Source organism: Scyliorhinus canicula, chromosome 11 (assembly GCF_902713615.1).
Source record: "Scyliorhinus canicula chromosome 11, sScyCan1.1, whole genome shotgun sequence".
NCBI classification, from domain to species: Eukaryota; Metazoa; Chordata; class Chondrichthyes; order Carcharhiniformes; family Scyliorhinidae; genus Scyliorhinus; species Scyliorhinus canicula.
In genome coordinates, this window is record NC_052156.1 from 122,895,487 (window position 1) to 122,917,248 (window position 21,762).

The following is a 21,762-nucleotide window of genomic DNA, read 5'->3' on the forward strand; positions in this document are numbered from 1 at the left end:
AGTAATATTACTGCAAGGCATCTTTAAACCCATTGTTCTCAACCTTCTTTTAAAACGTTTGTTTCCCAGAATATACAAAATCTTTCTTGTTGTCTTCATGGCCATTACTTCCAGCAAATTAAATGTCATAATGTTACTTTATTAATGTATGACCGTTCCCAGTGATAAATGTACCTTTCATTTCTCTTTCTAATTCAACAGCTAAAATTTCAACTCTTCACTTATCACTTAAAGCAAATTCCCATTCATGTTGCATTTACTTGTATTCTACCCTCATATTCACTAACCTGGTGGATACAGTTTAGCTGTGTCACCAACCCACCACGATTGGAAAACCCAAAACTTCTGATCTCCTCAATAATGCCATCTCCATCTCCAATTTCCCCATCACGACCCTTCTAATCTACCCACACCCTGCCTCTGATTTACTTCTGACCTCCCATGACCCCGGCTTACTTGGGTTTGGCTGGCTCCATACTCCATTTACTGTCTGCTTTGATCTTCCTAATCCTGTCCTCAACCTCTCAACACACCAATCTTCTCCTAAGCTGGATTCTGATCTTCCTCTTCAACTCACTGTTACTTGCCTCCTCTCGGGGCGACAATTTCCTCCCATTAAATTCAGCAGATTGTGTGGGAAAACCCACTCCACCTCTTCTAACATTTGAATTACTCCACTTTTTCTGACATTTGAATTAATCGTATGATTTACTTTTTTTTTCTTTCATCCAGCATATTGAGGTAGTTATTTTAAATCAACCAAATGTGCAAATGTTGTCTTGCCACTTTCATGTTTGTTAATGTTTCTATTGCTATTGTTTCAAAAATGTTTCCTCATTCTTTGTGGTGTAGAATCAATAAAATATCCTCCTAATGAAATTATCAATACTGCATAATTTGAAATTTGTCGGTAGTCATTGTGAGTAATTTACTTTTTGTTCAGAAGTGATGGCTTCAACAAGTGGGACAACAGTGAAAACTGCTATTCACAATTTTACTGCAACTGGTGAGTGGTGTCTTCTTTCAATAGCCTCCATCAAGCCTCTTCACTCGTTTTTCAAATTTGTGATGTCATTCCGTTAGTTTAGTCTTGTTGACATTTCCTGTTTGGGTTGTTGCACGTTTTACTTGAGTGTTACGCGTTTTATTGGAGTGTATTAACACGCCTCCGTTTAAAGGCCGTGTGCTTAACACTACTACGGCTCTGTGTATGTAATTCTGCTCAGGAGTCTCCAGGTGCCGTATTTAGACACCTCACAAGTACATCAAGGTCAGGTTCAAAGTAATAAATCTGTACACCGATTAGTAAGTTCAAACGATTGATATTTATTATAACAAATATAATAAATACACATGCATACACTAAAGAGACTAAGTTACTTATAAACTAAATGACTAAAATACTTATCTAGACAGGAACAGGCAAGGTCAGGGAGCAAGGCCTTCGTCCTGTTCTTGGTCTGCAACTCTCAGGGTCTTAAAATCGTCAGGGTCTAGCAAAGTCTGGATCACGTAGCGATCGTTGTGGTGACACTTACAGTTCGATGGCTGGTGGCTCAACGGCTGGTGATGGAACTGGAGTCAGGATACGATGTATCAGCAAAGCGATGAAACAGCAGAGAGCCGGAGCCAAAAACAACAGACCGAACCATGTGCGGGGTCTACTTTTATAGGTCCCCCCAAAGTCCGTGCCTCTTCGGGGCGGTCTCTACCTGCTGTATATCGATTGGGTCTTCTCCCAATCGATATTTTCCAAACCCCCCAATCTGAGGGTCGCTTCTCGATGGGTGGGGCGGTCTCTATGGTTCTTTGTGATGGATACTATGGTGCCGTTTCGTCTGGGCGTCTACTCAAAAGTATCCATTCATACCTAAATGTTTCTATTGTGTGGGCCTGGATCTGGATCACCTCATTACTATGTAAATCGTTGTTGCCATTTACACCTTTGGCTGAGATTCTGCACCTGGCCACAAACTGGTTTCTGTACGTGCAGAATGCTAATTAGCCTTCTGCAAACTGCTTGTCCTTGCTAAGACTGTTTTCTCCCTGCAGCCTTAGCAGTTCTCCATTTTGTAGCCCAGTGTCCATCTTAGGTGGCTACAGGGTGCAAATGGTTGAAAATTGTTGAACACAAGATTACGTGAATGTTAATGGTCATGTTACAGACTAAAGGTGGTCTTGATAGTGACACAAATATAATATGGCAGAATGTGTTTATAACAGAACAAGGGTCAGTTATCTGTGAAGGCAAATCTTAAGAACAGGTAACAAATGGGTCTGTAGGGGTTGGAGCTAGGATGGTTGTGAGAAAATAGAAAAATTCAATTTTTAAATAGTGGCAAGATGGAGGCGAGTGTTCATGGTCTGAAGTTGTTGAACTCAATGTAAAGTCCAGAAGGCTGTAAAGTGCCTAATCGGAAGACGGGGTGCTATTTTTACTTTTATGCCACTATCACCCCCCTCTTTAGACTTTAACATTACCATTGACTGTCTATGTGTCTTGTGTTCCATGACATCTTTGTCAAGTCTCTCCTGTGTACACACCTATTTCTGACCATCTATTTTACTCCACCTGTGCCACCCTCTTTTAAACAGGATAAAATCCAGCACATTTCTGTAGGGATTCTATGATTTCTCCCTCTCCTTAATTCTGAAGAAGAGTCACATGGACGACCAAAACAACTGATGTCTTCCAGCATTTACTGTTTTTCTTTCAGATTTCCAGCATCCATAGTATTTTGCTTTTACATATGTAGACAGGATCTGCTTGGTTCATGTTTACAGTCCTTGCATCACATCAGCTGGTGCGACTATAAGGAAACAGGATATCATCCAATTACAACTTTCCAGGACACAAAGCACATGTCCTTTTTATACGCTGACTACACAGGAGGTATCCGGCAGGGCAGCCTATACCACATAAGCAGTACAAAGCCTCCCTAGTGCTGCTATAATTGACATTACGCACACCAAATTAGCAGCCAAAAATATCAGCCACGATCTTTATTGAATGGCGGAGTAGACTTGAGAGGCAGAGCAGTCATCTGACCCACTTCTGCTCCATAAGTACTTATGTTCGTTTGAACACATGTGCATGGTTATTCTCACCATAATGATGCTAATCATGACAGCTGCTGAGTAGTACCTTCATTTATAGCCTGGGAACCATTGACCAAAACATACTGGACAAGCTCCGATTCATGAACTGTAACTGTTGCTTCACTTCATGCCTCCATTTCAGAGCCTAAACAATTCAGGTTTGTTGCAAAAGGCAGCATGGGAGAAATCAAATGATTATGAGCCTCTAATGCACAGAAATGCCTCGGTGTAACAAAGGCCCAATGGATTGGGTGCACAAGCACAGTAGCACTAAAAAAAACCCCACATTTTGAGCGCCCTAACAAGGTTGTGAGTGAGCCGGAATTTCACTGACAAAACATCTTGACAAAATTCTTGAGGGTTGGCATTTTTTGCACTACAACATAGACAGCATCTAGAACCAATCAAAATAATGACTCCTCCCTATGCGACTGGTGGCTTCTTGTGTTATACATTAGCAAGGCTAGTGCCACCAGTCATGTTGTGGGACTGTGGAAGGATATTATTAACACTGGCAGATATTTAGCTCATTCTATCTAGAACAAGCTTGTTTCAAACTCGATCAAAGTCTGTGCCTGAGGAGCTATGTCCAAGTTTGTGAATTTCTCTGTCTCTCTTAGTCTCTGCATGCTTAACATTTCCTGAACCTTTTTGAAATGATGCTCTGATAATTCTATTCATGTTGATGGTGAAACGACCCCCTGCCAGCGCGGAGAATTGCCGGGGATCAGCTTGAATCCAGCCCCAGCCGGCTGCCAAATTCTCCGGCGCTGGGATTTTGGCGGGGGCGGGAATCGCACCGCGCCAGTCGGAGGCCGCTGGCAGCAGCCCCCAGCGATTCAACGGCCCTCGATGGGCTGAGTGGCCGCCCGTTTATGGCGGGTCCAGCCAGCATAAATCACAACAGGTACCGGTGAGACCTGGCTCCACGGGCGGCCTGCAGAGTCCTCAGGGGGGGGGCGCGGGGGGCTCTGGCCCCGGGGGGGGGGGGGGGGGGGGGGGTGCCCCCATGGTTGCCTGGCCCGCGATCAGGACCCACCAATTCTCGGGTGGGCATGTGCTGTGGGGGCACTCTTTCACTCTTTCCCTCCGCACCGGACGCTGTCAACCTCCGCCATGGCCGGTGCGGAGAACAACCCCCCTGCGCATGTGCTGGGATGACGCCAGCATATGCTGGTGCTCCCGCGCATGTGCCAACTCGCGCCAGCCAGCGGAGGCCCTTCGGCGCCAGTTGGCGTGGCGCCAAGCTCTTCCTCGCCATCTGGTGCGGCGCCAAATACTCCGGCACCGGCCTAGCCCCTGAATGTGTGGAGGATTCCACACCTTCGGGATGGCCTGACGCCAGATAGGTTCATGCCACTCCTCGGCGCTGGCGTGGCTCGTCCTGCCGGTTCGCGGAGAATCCCTTTGTTTATTTTCAAATTAAGGACGACCTCATTGACATGTAATAGTTAATGGGCGCGATTCTCCGCTCCCCAAGCTGTGTGGGAGAATCGCGGGAGGGCCCCCCGACTAATTCCACGACCCCCTGGTGCACCCCCGCGATTCTCCCACCCCCCGCTCGGAAGAATCGCCGCTCGCCGTTTTCCGACCCGATTCTCCGACCCGAACGGGCCGAGCGGCCTGCCGTTCGTGACCGTTTCATGACGGCGGCAACCACACATGGTCGCTGCCGGCGTGAAATCACCGTGAGATGCCCGTTTTGGGGCTTGTATTGGGCCTGGTGGGAACTGAGCACCACGACTGCTCGGGAGGGGACAGGCCCGCGATCGGTACCCACCGATCGTCAGGCCAGCGTCTCAACAGGACGCACTATTTTCCCTCCGCAGCCCCGCAGGATCAAGCCGCCACGTCTTGCGGGGCGGCTGAGGGGAAGACGGCCACCGCGCATGCGCGGGTTTGAGCTGTCAGCCGTCGTGACATCAGCCGCACATGCGAGGGTTGGAGCCGACCAACCTGCGCATGCGCGGCTGACGCCACATAGGCGCCGCCATCACGTCATTCTTGGCGCGGCCGAGAGTTACGGAGTGCCGCTCCTAGCCCCCCGGGCGGGGGTGAATTCAGTGAGAGGAGCGGGCTCCGAGGCCATCACGATTTTTCCCGGGAGCAGAGAATCGTGCCCAATATTCTTCCTGTTTTGTCTTTTGACCAGTAGATTGAAATAATTTTTTTGAAGGACAACCAATTTTGTAAATATTGTCTTGTTCATCCCATGCTTATGTTTAATTTGAAGACTTGACAGTCAGAAAAATAATGTTGACCTTGTTATTGTAAGATAAAACAATCCTCAGCCCTTGTGCTTTGGTATAAATTAAAAAGTCACCTGATGAATTGTTCAGTGCTGTGTGGATTTAAAATTGCGGTTCAGTGGTTTTATTTATTTTTCTTTTGTTGTTGTAGCTGTCACTGTCAAACAAATAGGTGCAAATACGACAACAGGTATGTGGTCTCTTCTTTCAACACTCACCAGCATGTCTGATCACACCAGGGCAGTTTTCTTAAATTCAAGTTTCAGGCAATGACAGTCCATTGGTTCAGTCCAGTGGTCACTCACCTTGTGGTTGGAATTGGATTAATATTTAAAGGCTTCAGACCCTGTGATAATTTTTACAACACCACACTTGTAGTAAACTGAATAAAAAAGTCAGAACCTGGAGCTCTACAGGGATTTCTACTGCAATGTCGTGGGTTCCGATCGATTTTCTTCTTTAAAAGGTACCACTACTGCAACTGAGTCCACTTCTGTCTCCAAAGCGGGTGAGTGATGTCTTCTTCTGATTTGCAGGAACAATGCCGTGTAACTCAGATCCACACATTGCATTCGTTCCCAGGCACAAGAAGGACATTACTTCACACGTGTGGATATTCAGGCAGGAACTTGCAGAGAGAATCAGTTTTAATCAGAATATCTGAATGAAGCCAGATCTGTGTCTGTGCACGAGGTGGAATGCTGTGTCCCATGTTTGTGCAAACTCTGTCTCTCTTGGCTCTGCTTTGGTTCCCAACTTGGTAGTCAACATTTTTTGAAATAATACCAGAACATGCGAAAGAGGTGTAAGATTCCTGTTGTATGTTGATGGTGAAACTCTGCATGTTGTCAAATTTGGCAGAATTTTAGTGTTAAGACTGATGGGGGCCGGGGGAACCGGCAGTGTGGGTGGGGTGGTTAAAATCCACCTCGGAAACCCAACATGATCTTGTCCATGTTTGTGTATTGCCCTGAATTGGCAGACGTGCAGGAAACCCCTGTGGAGCTATTAGCTACGTAATTCAAATATTTAAATCGGCACTTAATTGGAAATTTAGCCAAGAATTCTGACTTTTAAAACTAGCACACAGGTCTTCAGGGCTGTATGGAACTAATGAGAATCAAGGATGCCAGAGTACAGATCAAGCCAAATGAGACTAACAGGTTGGAAAGTCTTTAAACAGTGAAATTAGGTAGAAGCTGGCTGCCCATGAGAGAGACTTGTGCTGACAGTGCTCATTCAGACATCTAGTCTTCACTCCTTCACCAGCAATTTCCAACTTTCTCAAAGTCGTTCTTCTCACTTGGGCTTTACTCACCTTGATCTTATCTTCCCTGCTGGCAGCATTCACTATGGCAAGTCAGCAACGTCTGAGATTCTATCTAAAACCTCTAATGATGAACAAGAGGACCAGTGACTTCAAAGGAGCCAGGCCCACACTGGAAGCATCACCGGCTGCCTTTTCCTCAGCCCCATCATTCCACAACAGAGGGAATAGACACAGAGATCTAACTCAAAGGAGGCAATACTCTCAACACAGGATCTACATCAGAGGCTTTATTGCCATGTCTGAGCACCAGTGCCTCACGGCAGGTCATTGCTGCTGCCTCCTGGAACAAAACCTTCTTCACTGTGGACCCGGTGGAATAGTTTTGCTGGTACCCTACACCCTGTAAGGACTCCATCCCTTTCTCTCAACTCCTTCGCCTCCGTCGCATTTGTTCCGATGATGCCACTTTCCAAACTGGTGTTTCGAAATGTGTCCCTTCTTCCTCGACCGTGATTTCCCACCTACAGTTGTGGACAGGGCCCTCAACAGTGTGGGGTCCATCTCCCACGCCGCTACCCTCGCCTCCTCCACTTCTCCCAGAACAAGGATAGAGTCCCCCTTGTTCTCACATTTCATCCCACCAGCCTCCATGTGCAAAGCATAATCCTCCGCCATTTTCGCCAACTCCAGCGTGATGCCACCACCAAACACATCTTCCCTTCACTCCCTCTGTCAGCATTCTGCAGAGACCGTTCCCTCCGAGACAATCTAGTCCACTCCTCCACCATACCCAGTACCTCTCCCATCACCCATGGCACCTTCCCATGCAATCGCAGAAGGTGTAACACCTGCCCCTTCACCTCTTCCATGCTTAACATTCCAGGCCCAAAACACTCATTCCAGGTTAAGCAGCGTTTCACTTGCATCTCTTCCAATTTGGTCTACTGCATTCGCTGTTCTCAATGTGGTCTCCTCTATATCGGAGAGACCAAACGCAGACTGGATGATCACTTTGCTGAGCATCTTCGGTCTGTGTGCATTCAGGACACGGACCTTCCTGTTGCTTGCCATTTTAACAAAAGACCCTGCTCTCATCCCCACATGTTTGTTCCTGGCCTGCTGCAATGTTCCAGTGAAGTGCAACACAAACTGGAGGAACAACATGTTATGGGAGAGGCTTTTCAGAACCCCAAAATGTATCATGGAGTTCAACAAACCTCTCCCTTTAATGGATTGTTGCTTTTGAAGCACCCGGCCTGTTACCCAGGGTGTGGTATTACAATCATGGACACGTGGGTTTTTAAACACAAAACAATGCTTATTCCATGAATTTAAATTAACCTTTTTAAATAAACATTGGATCATTTACCACCCCTTACTTCAAAGATAACCCCGGAAATAATACAACACTAAATAATCCCTCAAAATATTCCTTCAAACCTCCAGAAGACTTAACAGCTTTAAACAGAAACACATCAGGTTAAAGACATTACTATTATGACTTTAAATCACCCAAACGATTCAAAGATAGTCTTTCCTGGCAGAGATCACAGCAGATTCCAGCTTACTGCAAAAACACAGACACACCCAAGCTCTTTTTCTCAAAACTGAAACTAAAAGCAGATGTGAGCTCCACTCAGCTAACCCGACCCTCTGACATCACTTCAGTAATATGAGCCGCTTCATTTCTTAAAGGTACATTGCTTAAACATCCATTTCTTAAAGGTACTCTCACATGACACCTGCCCCAAGAAAAAAAAATAAACCACCAACTTCAAGGTCGTTTCATTTTTCACTTTTGCACCATCCACTAAGAAATGTACACAGTAAATATACTTTTTCGTTTCACAAAAAAAAACACACGCAAACAGGCATAATAATAAAGTCCATCTTTCCCGTTCTTCTTCCTCCAACCGAAATCCTTCTTGATTGACAGTCTCTTTGAACAAGAAAGTCAATGCACAATCCATCCATTCCTCTACGCCTCAGCAATTCTCTTTAGAGTTAGATACTTCAGTTCAATCTGATCACAGAGTCCCTTGCAATTCTCCAATACAGGAACCTCGGTTATCACACCTTTCAGGCAGTCACATGCCTGTTGAAAGTCCGCTGTCCATTGAAATTTTTGACGTTTCTTTAGCAAGTCCATCAGTGGAGTAATCACACCACAAAGGGGCAGCAGGGTAGCATGGTGGTTAGCATAAATGCTTCACAGCTCCAGGGTCCCAGGTTCGATTCCCGGCTGGGTCACTGTCTGTGTGGAGTCTGCACGTCCGCCCCCTGTGTGCGTGGGTTTCCTCCGGGTGCTCCGGTTTCCTCCCACAGTCCAAAGATGTGCGGGTTAGGTGGATTGGCCATGCTAAATTGCCCGTAATGTCCTAATAAAAGTAAGGTTAAGGGGGGGTTGTTGGGTTACGGGTATAGGGTGGATACGTGGGTTTGAGTAGGGTGATCATGGCTCGGCACAACATTGAGGGCCGAAGGGCCTCTTCTGTGCTGTACTGTTCTATGTTCTAAAACGTTTGCACAAAGGTTCGGTCAAATCCACACATGCTAAGAAATCGCATTATTTCCCTTCGTCTTGAGGGTATCAGAAACTCCTCAAGGGAAGTGATTTGGGCTTCTCCAAATTCACTTTTGGCTAGGTTCATCACCAAACCTGCCTCCCGAAGTCGATCGAAGAACTCCATACGACGTTTTAAATGTTCTTTCCACGTCTGAAAGTTGGAAATAAAAGCAGATTGTCCCACTTTCTCAATGCAATCCTTTAAACATGGAATAGGGTAAGAGTCCATTCTTGTAACTGTATTCACCTTTTGATAGTCCACACACAACTATTGGGTACTGTCTGGTTTAGGTACCATCACTATGGGTGAGCTCTATTGGCTGCAACCCACTTCAGTTATGCCATTTTTCAACATACTCTCAATCTCTCTGTTAACCTGTGCCAATTTTAAAGGATTAAGTCTAGATGGATGTTGTTTGATAGGAACAGCATTTCCCACATCTACATCATGTATAGCCATTTTAGTACGTCCCAATTTATCTCTACAAACCTGCCCATGTGATATCAATAACTCTTTCAGGTCAGTTTGTTTTTCCTCTGGAAGGTAACTTAACAATTCATCCCAATTTTTATGAACATCCTCATTTTCCAATTTAATTTGAGGTATGTCAAATTCACAGTCATCTGGATGTGGTTCGTCACTTTGAGTTAGAATCATTAAAAGCTCCTTTTTCTCTCCTTCCCTTTCAAACTACCTTTTAAGCATATTCACATGACACACTCGGTGAGTCTTCCTTCTATCTGGTGTTTTTACCACATGATTCACCTCACTTAATTTCCTTTCAATCTGATATGGCCCACAAAACCTAGCTTTTAAAGGCTCACCTACCACTGGTGACAACACTAAAACTTTATCCCCCCTGGCAAAGCTCCAAACTTTGGATTTCTTGTCCGCTACCCGTTTCATCACATTTTGTGCAACTTTCAAATGTTGTCTAGCCAATTCACCTGCTCTATTTAATCGTTCCCTTAAATTTGACACGTAATCCAATAGTGTAATTTCCAATTTCTCACCCACCAATTTTTCCTTAATCAATTTAAGTGGTCCTCTTACCTCATGACCAAAAATTAGTTAAAAAGGACTAAATTTGGTCGACTCATTGGGTGCATCCCTAATTACAAACAATACGAATGGAATTCCTTTATCCCAATCCTCTGGATAATCTTGACAATACGCTCTCAACATTGTCTTTAATGTCTGATGCCACCTTTCTAACGCTCCCTGCGATTCTGGATGATACACAATTGATTTAAATTGTTTTATTCCTAAACTATCCAAAACTTCTTTGAATAACTTTGAAGTAAAATTTGATCCTTGATTCGATTGAATTTCTGTGGGTAGTCCATATCTAGTAAAGAATTTAAGTAACTTCTCCACAATCCTTTTAGCTGTAATATTACGTATTGGAATGGCCTCTGGAAACCTAGTAGACACATCCATTATCGTCAAAAGATATTGATTCCCACTTTTTGTTTTAGGAAGCAGTCCTACACAATCAATTAGGACCCTCATAAAAGGTTCCTCAAATGCTGGAATGGGTATTAAGGGTGCTGCTTTTATCACTGCTTGAGATTTGTGACATGATTGACAGAATTTAACTACATCTTTTTGTAGTTCAGGCCAATAAAAATGTTTCTGGATTTTAGCTTGAGATTTCCTGATTCCCAAATGACCTCCCATTGGTACCTCATGTGCAACTCGCAACACCTCCTTTCTATATCCTACTGGCAATACTACTTGATGAACTTCTGCCCACTTTTCATCCGCCTGCATATGTACAGGTCTCCATTTTTTCATCAAGACATCACTTTTATGGTAATAACACTCTGGTATACTCGCAGATTCCTCTTCCGTATATGCTTTCTGATTTATCCATTTCATTTCTACATCTTTCTGTTGTAACTCCGCCAATTTTCCTGAACTAAAAATATCCTCCTCATCCTCCACCTGTTCTTGTTCTTTTTCAACCATCTGATCAAAAATCGTTTCTGATAATTGCACTTCAACTTCATCTTCACTCTTTGATTTCTCCTCTTGTCTTTGTGACCGGGTTACTACACAATCCAGAAAAATCCCAGGATATTCGTCCTTCAGTTGTCTGATTTTCCACTGGCCTTTCAACCACAGTAGGCATCACTCCCACCTGCGATCCAGCTTTATCATTACCCAAGATAAACTGTATTCCTGGACAAGATAGTTTCTCTATTGCCCCTACTACCACTTCACCGCTCTTCACTGGACTTTCCAACCTTACCTTATATAATGGAATGCTACTCCTCTCACCCTGAATTCCACATATCACCACCTTTTCTGGCAACATTCTTCCCAAACGACATCATTCCTCATCTCTTACCATTAAAGATTGACTAGCCCCTGTATCTTTTAAAATTGTGACTTCTTGCTCCTCCTGATACACATGAGTAAACTTTACCCACACAAGTAAATTCTTTAAAGACATCTGGCACCTTCTTAACAATTACTTCTTGAACAGGCTGCACAATCATTTGCACCTCCTTCGCTTCCCTTGGGCTTTCCTTCACCACTCCAACAAATCCCACTGTCTCATCCTGTTTTACCACATCAACCGTTCCAGCACTTTTCTTCAACCACCAACACTGTGACTTTACATGGCCTAGTTTATTACAGTGAAAACATTTGAAACTTTTCATTTCTTTTCCACCCTCCTGGATTTATTTTTTAATCTGAGGTACACTCTCTTTATTGTCTCCTATCAGATCACCTTTACCTTTACCACTTGAGTATTTCTCATGTCCCCAGTTTCTATCCCTCATCGGCTGAAACTGACGTCGGAAACCAATCTTTGATTTATGAACTAATTCATAATCATCTGCCATTCCTGCTGCTAATCTCGCAGTTTTAACCCTCCTTTCTTCCAAATGAGTTCTCACTATGTCACAAATTGAATTTTTAAACTCCTCCAAAAGTATAATTTCTCTGAAAGCTTCATACGTTTGATCTATTTTCAAAGCCCTTATCCACCTATCAAAATTACTCTGTTTGAGCCTTTCAAACTCCAAGTATTTTTGACCAAATTCTTTCCTTAAATTTCAAAACCTTTGTCTGTAAGCTTCAGGCACTAGCTCATATGCACTTAAGATGGATTTCTTCACCTCCTCATACGTTCCAGATACCTCCTCCGGTAGTGATGCAAACACTTCACAAGCTCTACCTACCAGCTTTGTTTAAATCAATGACACCCACATGTCCTGTGGCCATTTCATTTGTTTAGCTACCTTCTCAAATGAAATGAAAAAGGCTTCCACTTCCTTCTCATCAAACTTTGGCAATGCTTTGACATATTTAAATAGATTCCCACCAAGCCTTCGACTATGACACTCCTTCTCACTATCCTCATCACTATCATCCAACTGTACGTTTCCCTTTATGTCTGCCAATTTTAATTGACTTTCATGTTTCATGGCCATTTTCTGAATTTTCAAACTCCCTCTCTTTATCTTTTTCCCTGATGTGTATCTCCATTTCTTTTTCTTTTTGTTCTGCTAGGGCTATTCTTTCTTTTCACCTTTCTTCTCTCTCCTTTTCTCTTTCCTCTCTCTCTCTCTCTCTTTCTTTTTCCTCTCTCTCTCTTTCTTTTTCCTCTCTCGCTCTCTCTTTCATATTCAATCTGCTTTAATTCTTTCTTATGTGCCATTTGTTTAATTTGCAACTGAATTTTTGCCATTTCCAATGAGTCAGACTCTATCTCAGGCAACGTTAAATGCTTAACCACCACCATAATTACCTCATCTTTTCGCATTTTGTCAGGTAATGTTAACTGCAATGTTTTTGCCAAATCTAACAGTCTGCTTTTCGTCTCTGTCCGTAAGGTACTGTGTGTGACATTCTCCACCCCCAAAAACTTCTGAGCCTCTGATAGTGCCATTGTTCACAACACTCTCCCCACTTAAACTAAAATACCACACAGGAAAGGCAACAATCCTTCACTGTCTTTCAGTTCACAAAAGCCAATCCAGTAGATAGACTTTTATCCCAGACAAGCCCCCAATTGTTATGGGAGAGGCATTTTCAGAACCCCAAAATGTATCATGGAATTCAACCAACCTCTCCCTTTAATGGATTGTTGCTTTTGAAGCACCTGGCTTGTTACCCAGGTGTGGGTTTAACCTTTTTAAATAAACATTGGATCATTTACCACCCCTTACTTCAAAAATAACCCCAAAAATAATACAACACTAAATAATCCCTCAAAATGTTCCTTCAAACCTCCAAAACACTTAACACCTTTAAACAGAAACACATGAGGTTAAAGACATTACTGTTATGAGTTTAAATCTCCAAATGATTCAAAGATAGTCCTTCCTGGCAGAGATCACTGCAGATCCAGCTTACTGCAAAAATACAGACACACCCAAGCTCTTTTTCTCAAAACTGAAACAAAAAGCAGAAGTGAGCTCCACTCAGCTACCCCCACCGTCTGACATCACTTCAGTAATATGAGCTGCTTCATTTCTTAAAGATACATTGCTTAAACATCCATTTCTTAAAGGTACTCACACATGACACATCTCATCTTCCGATTAGGCATGCTACAGCCTTCCGGCCTGAACATCGAATTCAACAACTTCAGATGATCAGCCCTACCTCGACTCATTTGTTTTCATTTCATTTTAAGTGCCTTTTACCATTTCTTTCTTTCTTAATATACTTTTAATTTCCCACCCCCCCTAATCTTATCCATCTTTCCTGCACCTTTCTCCTCTTTGCTTCCCCCTTCCCCTCCCCCCCCCCCCCCCCCCCCACACACCTACAGTTCATCCTCTGATGTTAGTTTCCCTGCTGTTTGACCTTTCACATCTTTTGTTCTCTCTGGGGACTGCCATTAACACTCTTTCCCCTTGGTTTCTGTGGCCATTAGCACCTGGTTTCCCTGGGTTTCTGTGGCAATGACTCATCTTTCATTCTCACTCCACAGTATAAATATTTCCCACTTTGTCTGTTCGCTTTGACAAGGAGTCATCGGACTCGAAATGTTAGCTCTTTTATCTCCCTGCAGATGCTGCCAGACTTGCTGAGATTTTCCAGCATTTCCTCTTTCAGATCAGATTCCAGAATCCGCAGTAATTTGCTTTTACCTATTGACAGGAAATCATTGCTCTGGCATAGTGTGGATTATCGTCATTCCTGCACTGTCTTTGTCCATAAACCTGGAAGAAGGACATTATTGTTCTGTCTGAGTTTAAAAGCTGGTGGATACCTTCTGCTCATTTTGTAGCATATTCCCATTCATTTGTTCAAGGACCAGGAGACAGGTACACAGGTTGACTCTCTCCTATGCCAACCCTCTGGCAATGGGCTCATCCTCTTGCATATCTATTACAGTTGTAATATGTCTTTAAGGGATAGCAGCATTCTATCACTGGAAGGGAAGTGTGTCACAATATCCAGTCTCAGTTTTACTTTGTCCTGTGAGCAGAACACAGCATACACAGCTCTGCTGCTGCTGTCTTCAAGTTTTGTATCCTTGTATAAATGTTCTCATGGGCCTACTTTAAATAAGCGAACCACTAACGTGTTTTCACAATCCCTTGTGAATGACCGGTGCCTTTGTATCATTATTTTTTTTTTATTACTTTATCTGAGTGACAAAGCCTCAGAATGTGGATCAGAGGCAAACCCCTAATCCAGCTCCTTGCCTGCTCCAAAAACCAATTCAAATTGAATCCAATTCATGGTCCCCGCAAGAGACATACCAGATCTGAGCCGAAAGGTTCAATCTACGCTCGATCTTAGCCAAAAGGCCGAGAAGCGATGCCTTAATATCATTATAAGATCACAACACGCTATACAGCAGTGGTTAAACATTATGGCAGCAACATTAAATACAGGCACAACCTAGCAAACAGCCTTAGATTATGCTAGATGCTATGAGAACACCCTTGATGGTTTTAAACGACTGAATCGGAGTCATAGGGCACAATCCCCCTGTTTTGAGTCTGTTCTCCCACGAGCAGCAAATCGAGACTGCTTCATAGAATTCACAGTGCAGAAGGAGCCCATTCTGCCCATCGAGTCTGCACCAGCCCTTGGAAAGAGCACCCTACTTAAGCCCCACGCCTCCGCCCTATCCCCTTTAACCCATCTGACCTTTTTGGACACTAAGGGCAATTTAGAATGGCCAATCCACCTAACCTGCACATCTTTGGACTGTAGGAAGAAACCGGAGCACCCGGAGGAAACCTATGCACACACGGGGAGAACGTGCAGACTCCACACAGTGACCCAGCCGGGAATCGAACCTGGGACCCTGGAGCTGTGAAGCAACTGTGCTAATCACTATGCTACCATGCTACAATGCTACCATGCTGCCCGCTGGTGCTGGGAGCGATGCTGATGTGTCATTCAATGACATTCAGAATTTGTTTTCACAGGATTGTGTTTTACATTAGACTTGGTGTAGTCTGAGGTGTACCTACATCTCAAGGACTGCAGCAGTTCAGGAAGGCAACTCACCACCTCCTTGTGAAGGGCTGCTAGGGATGGGTAATAAATGCTGGCCTCAACAGTGACACCCACATCATGTAAATTAATTTTAAAACATTTGAGGGAGCAGGGCCTAAACTCGCTGACAGGTCCTGCTCCTCAAAGATCGAGGCACAATTTTAAAAATTTGTCCTGATCTCAGAATAATCTTCCAAACCCCTACTAATCACTGGCTGGGCCACCCCCCCCCCCCCCCCCCCCCCCCTTAGGTGCTCGCCAAATGCCCCTGCCTTCAGGCCCCCCTTCAGTCCCTGCTTCAGAACATCCCTTCAAGCTCTACACTTTGGCAGTGCCAACCTGGCATCTTGAACTCCAATGGAGGATAAGAGGATGACTATCCTTCCTGCCTGCATCATGCCAGGGGGGCTTGTTATGGAGAGGTGGGTGTCGAAGGGCCTTGGGCTGGGCTGGAGGGACTCAGGTCAGGGGGTCTTTCCCGCGATGGAGGTCATTCGGCTGGCCTTCCAATCTGTAGCCTTGAAATTCTTTAAACTGACTTTCAGCATGTCAAGATTCAGTTTAAAGTCTTCCCTCTGATGTGTTGGCAGCTCCCAGAATGTCATTATCAATGATCTGTTAGAAGGTGAAAGTGTTCTCTCTGTAACCTTTAACCCTTTAAACCCTCTCCCAGCATGTCAATATCAATGATCTGAAGGAAGAGAGTGAAGGTATTCCCTTTGATGTGTAAACCTTTGAAGTGCTTTTATCACAGTCAGTTTCATTGTCCTTTAACATTTTCAAGCCTCTATGCATGATTAGAAGCCTAAAGGTTTTCACCTGCATGTTTGCATTCAATTTCAAAGTCCATTGCCTTTTGTAAACCTCTTGAATGACAAGTCCTGGCAACCTCAAAGGAAGTGGTGCAGTTGTTTATTGATATAGCTCTACAGGGGTTCAATAACTCTGAAGTGCTTCCTCTTCTTTCTAACCACAGATTTTTAAAGAGGCTGTCCATTTGTTCTGAAGAGCTTCCTAAAAAGACCAGGTGCTCTGTCTGAATGGTGCCCTGCTCCTGGTCTTTCTAGGATAGTCAGCGAAAGTGGGTCAGAGAAGGTTGCGATTATAAGGGGTGGCTTTGAGAGTTACCGAAATATAAATTGAATAAAACAAGGAGGAACATCAAAAGTTTGTAACCAAAAATCTACAAAATTCCCCAGTTTGAATTGGGATGCAGCTGATTTACTATAGCAATTGAAAATATTGAAACCATATACCTACCGAGCTATGGTTTCTTAATTCAGTGGTGTCTGTATCAGACAAGCAAGCCATCAAATTTCACCGAACAATTAGGAATGAAGGTTTTTACCGGCCAATGTGAAACTGAGACTGGGTTCTGCAAGCAGTACGGTAGCACACTGGGTAGCACTGTTGTTTCACAGCTCCAGGGTCCCAGGTTCGATTACCAGCTTGGGTCACTGTCTGTGTGGAGTCTGCACATTCTCCCAGTGCCTGCGTGAGTTTCCTCCGGGTGCTCCGGTTTCCTCCCACAAGGGCCAAAAGGCGTGCTGTTAGGTAATTTGACAATCTGAATTCTCCCTCTGTGTACCCGAACAGGCACCGGAATGTGGCAACTCGGGTCCTTTCACAGTAACTGTATTGCAGTGTTAATGCAAGCCTACTTGTGACACTAATGAAGATTATTATTATTATCATGATGGCATGCTGCTCTCCCTTGAAGAGATATCACAACATGGACTTATTGCTTATTCGTCCCAGTTTGTTTGAGATGTGTTACATGCGCTCCCACCTTATCAGGTTCACAAGTGTCTGCACGAAGGATTAGGCTTAAATATGTCCTGGACAGAGATAACTAGCCTTGTGAAAAACTCTGACTGTGCTGTTGGGAAATGTCACCCCCACATACATGGGCACTGCTCCACACCTCTCCCCACACCTCATGCAATGACACATTGCTATGGGGTGGCTGAGGGCCCCTCCTTTTCTGGCCTTCCCACCCCCCCTTTTTCCCCAACCCCCCTCCCCCCCGCAGTTTCACGACTCACCCGTAACCCCCCAAAAAAATTCCAGAGGCCCCTTCATACCCACCCTTTAGGAATTGTTCATTGTCTTTTGATGCTGATCTGTCGGATCTTCTTCAAATTCAGTAGTTTCCAAAACATACCTTCGCAAAAGATGTTCCCTCTGAGCATAGTGTGATTGTTAATATTCTTGCATTATTTTCTTTCACCCAGTAACTTTAAATTGTCTTTAGGAACCGAGACCAAATGTGCAAATGTTGATTTGTCTTTCTCCTGATTAAATTTTCTCCATTATATTCCAATATAGTTAAGCTCGTCAGTGGATCCAGTCAATTCATTCCTTAGTCTTGTTGTCTTATTGTCAATTAAATAACCTGAAGCTGGAATTCTGTTAAAGAGCTGGATTTCCAGTCAGAGTGCAATGATATTTAATATATTTATTTTCTTTTAGAAACAACAACTGTAACAAAAGTAGCCACAACTGGGCCCACGGCCGGTTCTACAACTGGTGAGTGAGGATTTGTTTTTCAGTATCTTTCTGTCACATTTTAGACGTTCCCTCGTGTTCAAAGATGACTTGCTTCTCTTCCAGTTTGAGGAATTCTGGAATGGCAGAAAAGTCCAATGCACCATCTGCACATTTTGTGACATACAGGTCAGATGTTGCTTCGAGAAACACGCAGATTACTTGTTTGGAAGTTTGTGTGCTGCTTCTCGTAGCTCAAATCTGTCTCTGCGACAAAGGTATTCCATGTGTTATCTATTTTGATAAATGTGAGGCCAAGTCGTTCCATGAATCGACAGGGATATTTAAGGTCATTTGGGATAGTCTGAGGAAATCCCTGAAATGTTTCAGCTGTCCTCCTGGGAGTTTCCTGCTACAACGAGTTCTGGGTCGGGCAGTTGCATTGTGAGCCATATGTCAGGCCAAGAAATTCCATTTCTGACCCAGCAGAGCTCATTACATGTAATTGTCTCAGAGCTGAACATGTTGGCTTGGGACAGGATGCTGCTGGTGGAGCAACTTTCTTGCCACTAGATTGAGAGGCTTTTGTAAATCCAACCCTTATAAATGGGCTGGTTTAGCTCACTGGGCTAAATCGCTGGCTTTGAAAGCAGACCAAGCAGGCCAGCAGCACGGTTCGATTCCCGTACCAGCCTCCCTGGACAGGCGCCGGAATGTGGCGACTAGGGACTTTTCACAGTAACTTCATTGAAGCCTACTCGTGACAATAAGCAATTTTCATTTCATTTCATGTTCTCCAGTTCTTTGATGTGGGAATTGCCCATGTTGACGAAGCATAAGAGATTCAGTTACTGCTGCCTGCAGAACCATGTCCTTAGCGTCATATTTCTCATACCGGGCGTAAAATATTCTCTGCAAATACTTATAGTGTGACTTGATCTAAATAGATACAGACAATGCTCGCTGTGCCCTGTTGCCGACAGGCCAATCCTTTGGGCTGGGGTTACTTGAAAAATTCAGCATTCTCAATCTGCAACTCATGGCACTTTCACAATCTCAAAAACGGTGTTGTTAAATTACCCCCCTCGGAAGATACAGATTTTCCTGAGTGGACGAATCAATTTGTTAATGTTTCCACAGCTTTAACTGTGAAATTGGTCCCTTTGTCCTCACTTACTTTAGTCCCTTTGTCCACACTTACTTTTCAATGGAAATAGGTGAAAATTTACCAAAATATGAATCATAAATTAGTTTTGTGAACATCACTTTTGCACCAAGATCACTGCGATTGTTATATGATCAAACACTAGCACAGTTTAATGCTGCCTACATTGTGATGGTGATTTTCATTATTGTTCTGCTTCTTCAGAAGGAGTCACCACATCTGTGAAACCATCTACAACTGGGACCACTCCTGGCACCACACCGGGTGAGTAACAGCTTCTTTTGATAAATAGCAACAAAGTCAGGAAACAAGTGGATGTTCTATTTTTTTTTTTAATAAACAATTTTATTGAGGTAGTTTTTGGCTTTATAAACAGTTACAGACATCATCAGAAAGGAAGCAAAAAAGGCAAAAATGTGCAAACATCCACGTACTTTCAATACTTCCATCATACCGTATTGCACAAGCCCGCTCCCCTCCCACCCGTACTACCCGCCATATTTTCCCTCCTACTCTACTCTACCCCCCCCCCCTCCCCCCCACCCCCCTGCTGACGCTCACTCTCCCGCAAAGAAGTCAATAAATGGTTGCCACCTCCGGGTGAACCCCTGCACAGATCCCCTCAAGGCGAACTTAATTTTTTCCATCCCCAGGAAACTTGACATGTCCGCAAGCCACCACTCAGTCTTCGGGGGCTTTGAGTCCCTCCACGCCAATAATATTCGTCGCCGGGCTATCAGGGAAGCAAAGGCCAGCACATCGGCCGCTTTCTCCCCCTGGACGCCCGGGTCTTCCGAAACCCCAAAAATTGCCACCCCTGGACTCATCACCACCCTTGTTTTTAGCACCTGGGCCATGACCCCCGCAAATCCCTCCCAGTACCCCCTCAGCTCAGGGCATGCCCAAAACATGTGCACATGGTTCGCTGGTCCTCCCGCGCACCTAGCGCATTTGTCCTCTATCCCGAAAAATTTGCTCATCCAAGCCACCGTCATATGGGCCCGGTGAACGACCTTAAATTGGATCAGCCCGAGCCTTGCACATGTCGCGGTCGAGTTTACCCTACTCAGGGCCTCTGCCCACAGCCCATCCTCCATTTCCCCGCCTAGCTCCTCCTCCCATTTAAGTTTCAGTTCCTCTGTCTGGGACCCTTCCTCCCTCATGAGCACCTTATAAATACCTGAGACTCTACCCTCCCCTTCGTCCCTCCCAGAGACTATTCTGTCTAGGATCCCCATTGGCGGGAGGCGCGGGAAAGATGGGACCTGTCTACGAACAAAGTCCCGCAGCTGTAGGTATCTAAAATCATTTCCCCCTACCAACCCAAATTTCTCCTCCAAGCTCCTCAAACTCGCGAAGCTCCCTTCCAGGAACATATCACCCACCCTTCCCGCCCCTGCTCGCCGCCATACTCGGAACCCCCCATCCATACTGCCGGGGGCAAACCGATGGTTGTCGCAGATTGGCGCCCAGACAGACGCCCCCATCTCCCCCACATGCCTCCTCCACTGGCCCCATATCCGCAGGGTCGCCACCACTACCGGGCTGGTGGTGTACTTGGCCGGCGGCAGCGGTAGAGGAGCCGTGACCAGGGCTTCCAAACTGGAGCCCCTGCACGAAGCCGCCTCCACTCGCTCCCAAATAGACCCCGTACCCACCATCCACTTCCTTATCATAGCGATGTTGGCTGCCCAGTAATAATTGACCAGACTCGGCAACGCCAGCCCTCCCTCGCTGCGGTTCCTCTCCAACATCGCCTTCTTCACCCGCGGAGACTTTCCCGCCCAGACAAAGCTCATGATCAGCCCGTTAACTCTTTTGAAGAAGGACTGTGGGATAAAGATCGGGAGGCACTGAAAAATAAACAAAAATCGAGGGAGGATTGTCATCTTTACAGTCTGCACCCTCCCTGCCAGCGACAGCGGGAGTGCATCCCATCTCCGAAACTCTCCCTTCATTTGCTCCACCACCCTGGCCAAATTTAACTTGTGCAGCCTGCCCCAGTCTCGCGCCACCTGGATTCCCAAATACCGGAAATTTTCCTCAACTAACCTAAACGGTAGCCCTCTCAATCTGTTCTCCTGGCCCCTTGCCTGTACCACAAACATTTCACTCTTGACCGTATTTAATTTGTATCCTGAGAACTGGCCGAACTCCCTCAGCATTCCCAGTATAGTTCCCATCCCGGCCACTGGGTCCGACACGTACAGGAGCAGGTCGTCTGCATAAAGAGAAACCCTATGTTCAACCCCGCCCCTCACCATCCCCTTCCAACCCTCTGCGGCTCTCAGCGCAATCGCCAGCGGCTCTATGGCCAGCGCAAACAGCAGCGGGGAGAGCGGGCAGCCCTGCCTGGTCCCTCGGTACAACCTAAAGTACTCCGACACTTCTCTGTTGGTCCTGACGCTGGCCCTCGGGGCCTGATATAATAATTTGATCCAATCC

At 45.1% G+C, this 21,762-nt stretch overlaps 1 protein-coding gene and 1 non-coding gene across 41 annotated transcripts in view; one reads left to right on the forward strand and one right to left on the reverse strand.

Moving 5' to 3' along the window:
- Window positions 1-21,762, forward strand: part of LOC119973340 (mucin-2-like) — a 136,164-nt gene that overhangs the window by 72,182 nt on the left and 42,220 nt on the right. For 29 of the 40 annotated variants that reach the window (XR_005462290.1, XM_038811225.1, XM_038811230.1 and 26 more), the window contains 5 exons: window positions 944-1,006; window positions 5,506-5,538; window positions 5,815-5,856; window positions 18,138-18,194; window positions 19,522-19,581. The exons of 4 other annotated variants lie outside the window; for them this stretch is intronic. Coding sequence is in view for 35 of the 36 variants with exons in the window: in XM_038811225.1 (XP_038667153.1) it covers window positions 944-1,006; window positions 5,506-5,538; window positions 5,815-5,856; window positions 18,138-18,194; window positions 19,522-19,581 (255 nt within the window). In the remaining variant the exon portion in view is untranslated. The remainder of the gene's footprint in view (window positions 1-943; window positions 1,007-5,505; window positions 5,539-5,814; window positions 5,857-18,137; window positions 18,195-19,521; window positions 19,582-21,762) is intronic. 7 more of the 40 variants (XM_038811248.1, XM_038811250.1, XM_038811247.1 and 4 more) reach the window with 2 other exon arrangements.
- LOC119974050 lies at window positions 14,780-14,977 on the reverse strand. The gene has a single exon (XR_005462441.1). It is a non-coding gene; the product is annotated as a U2 spliceosomal RNA (small nuclear RNA).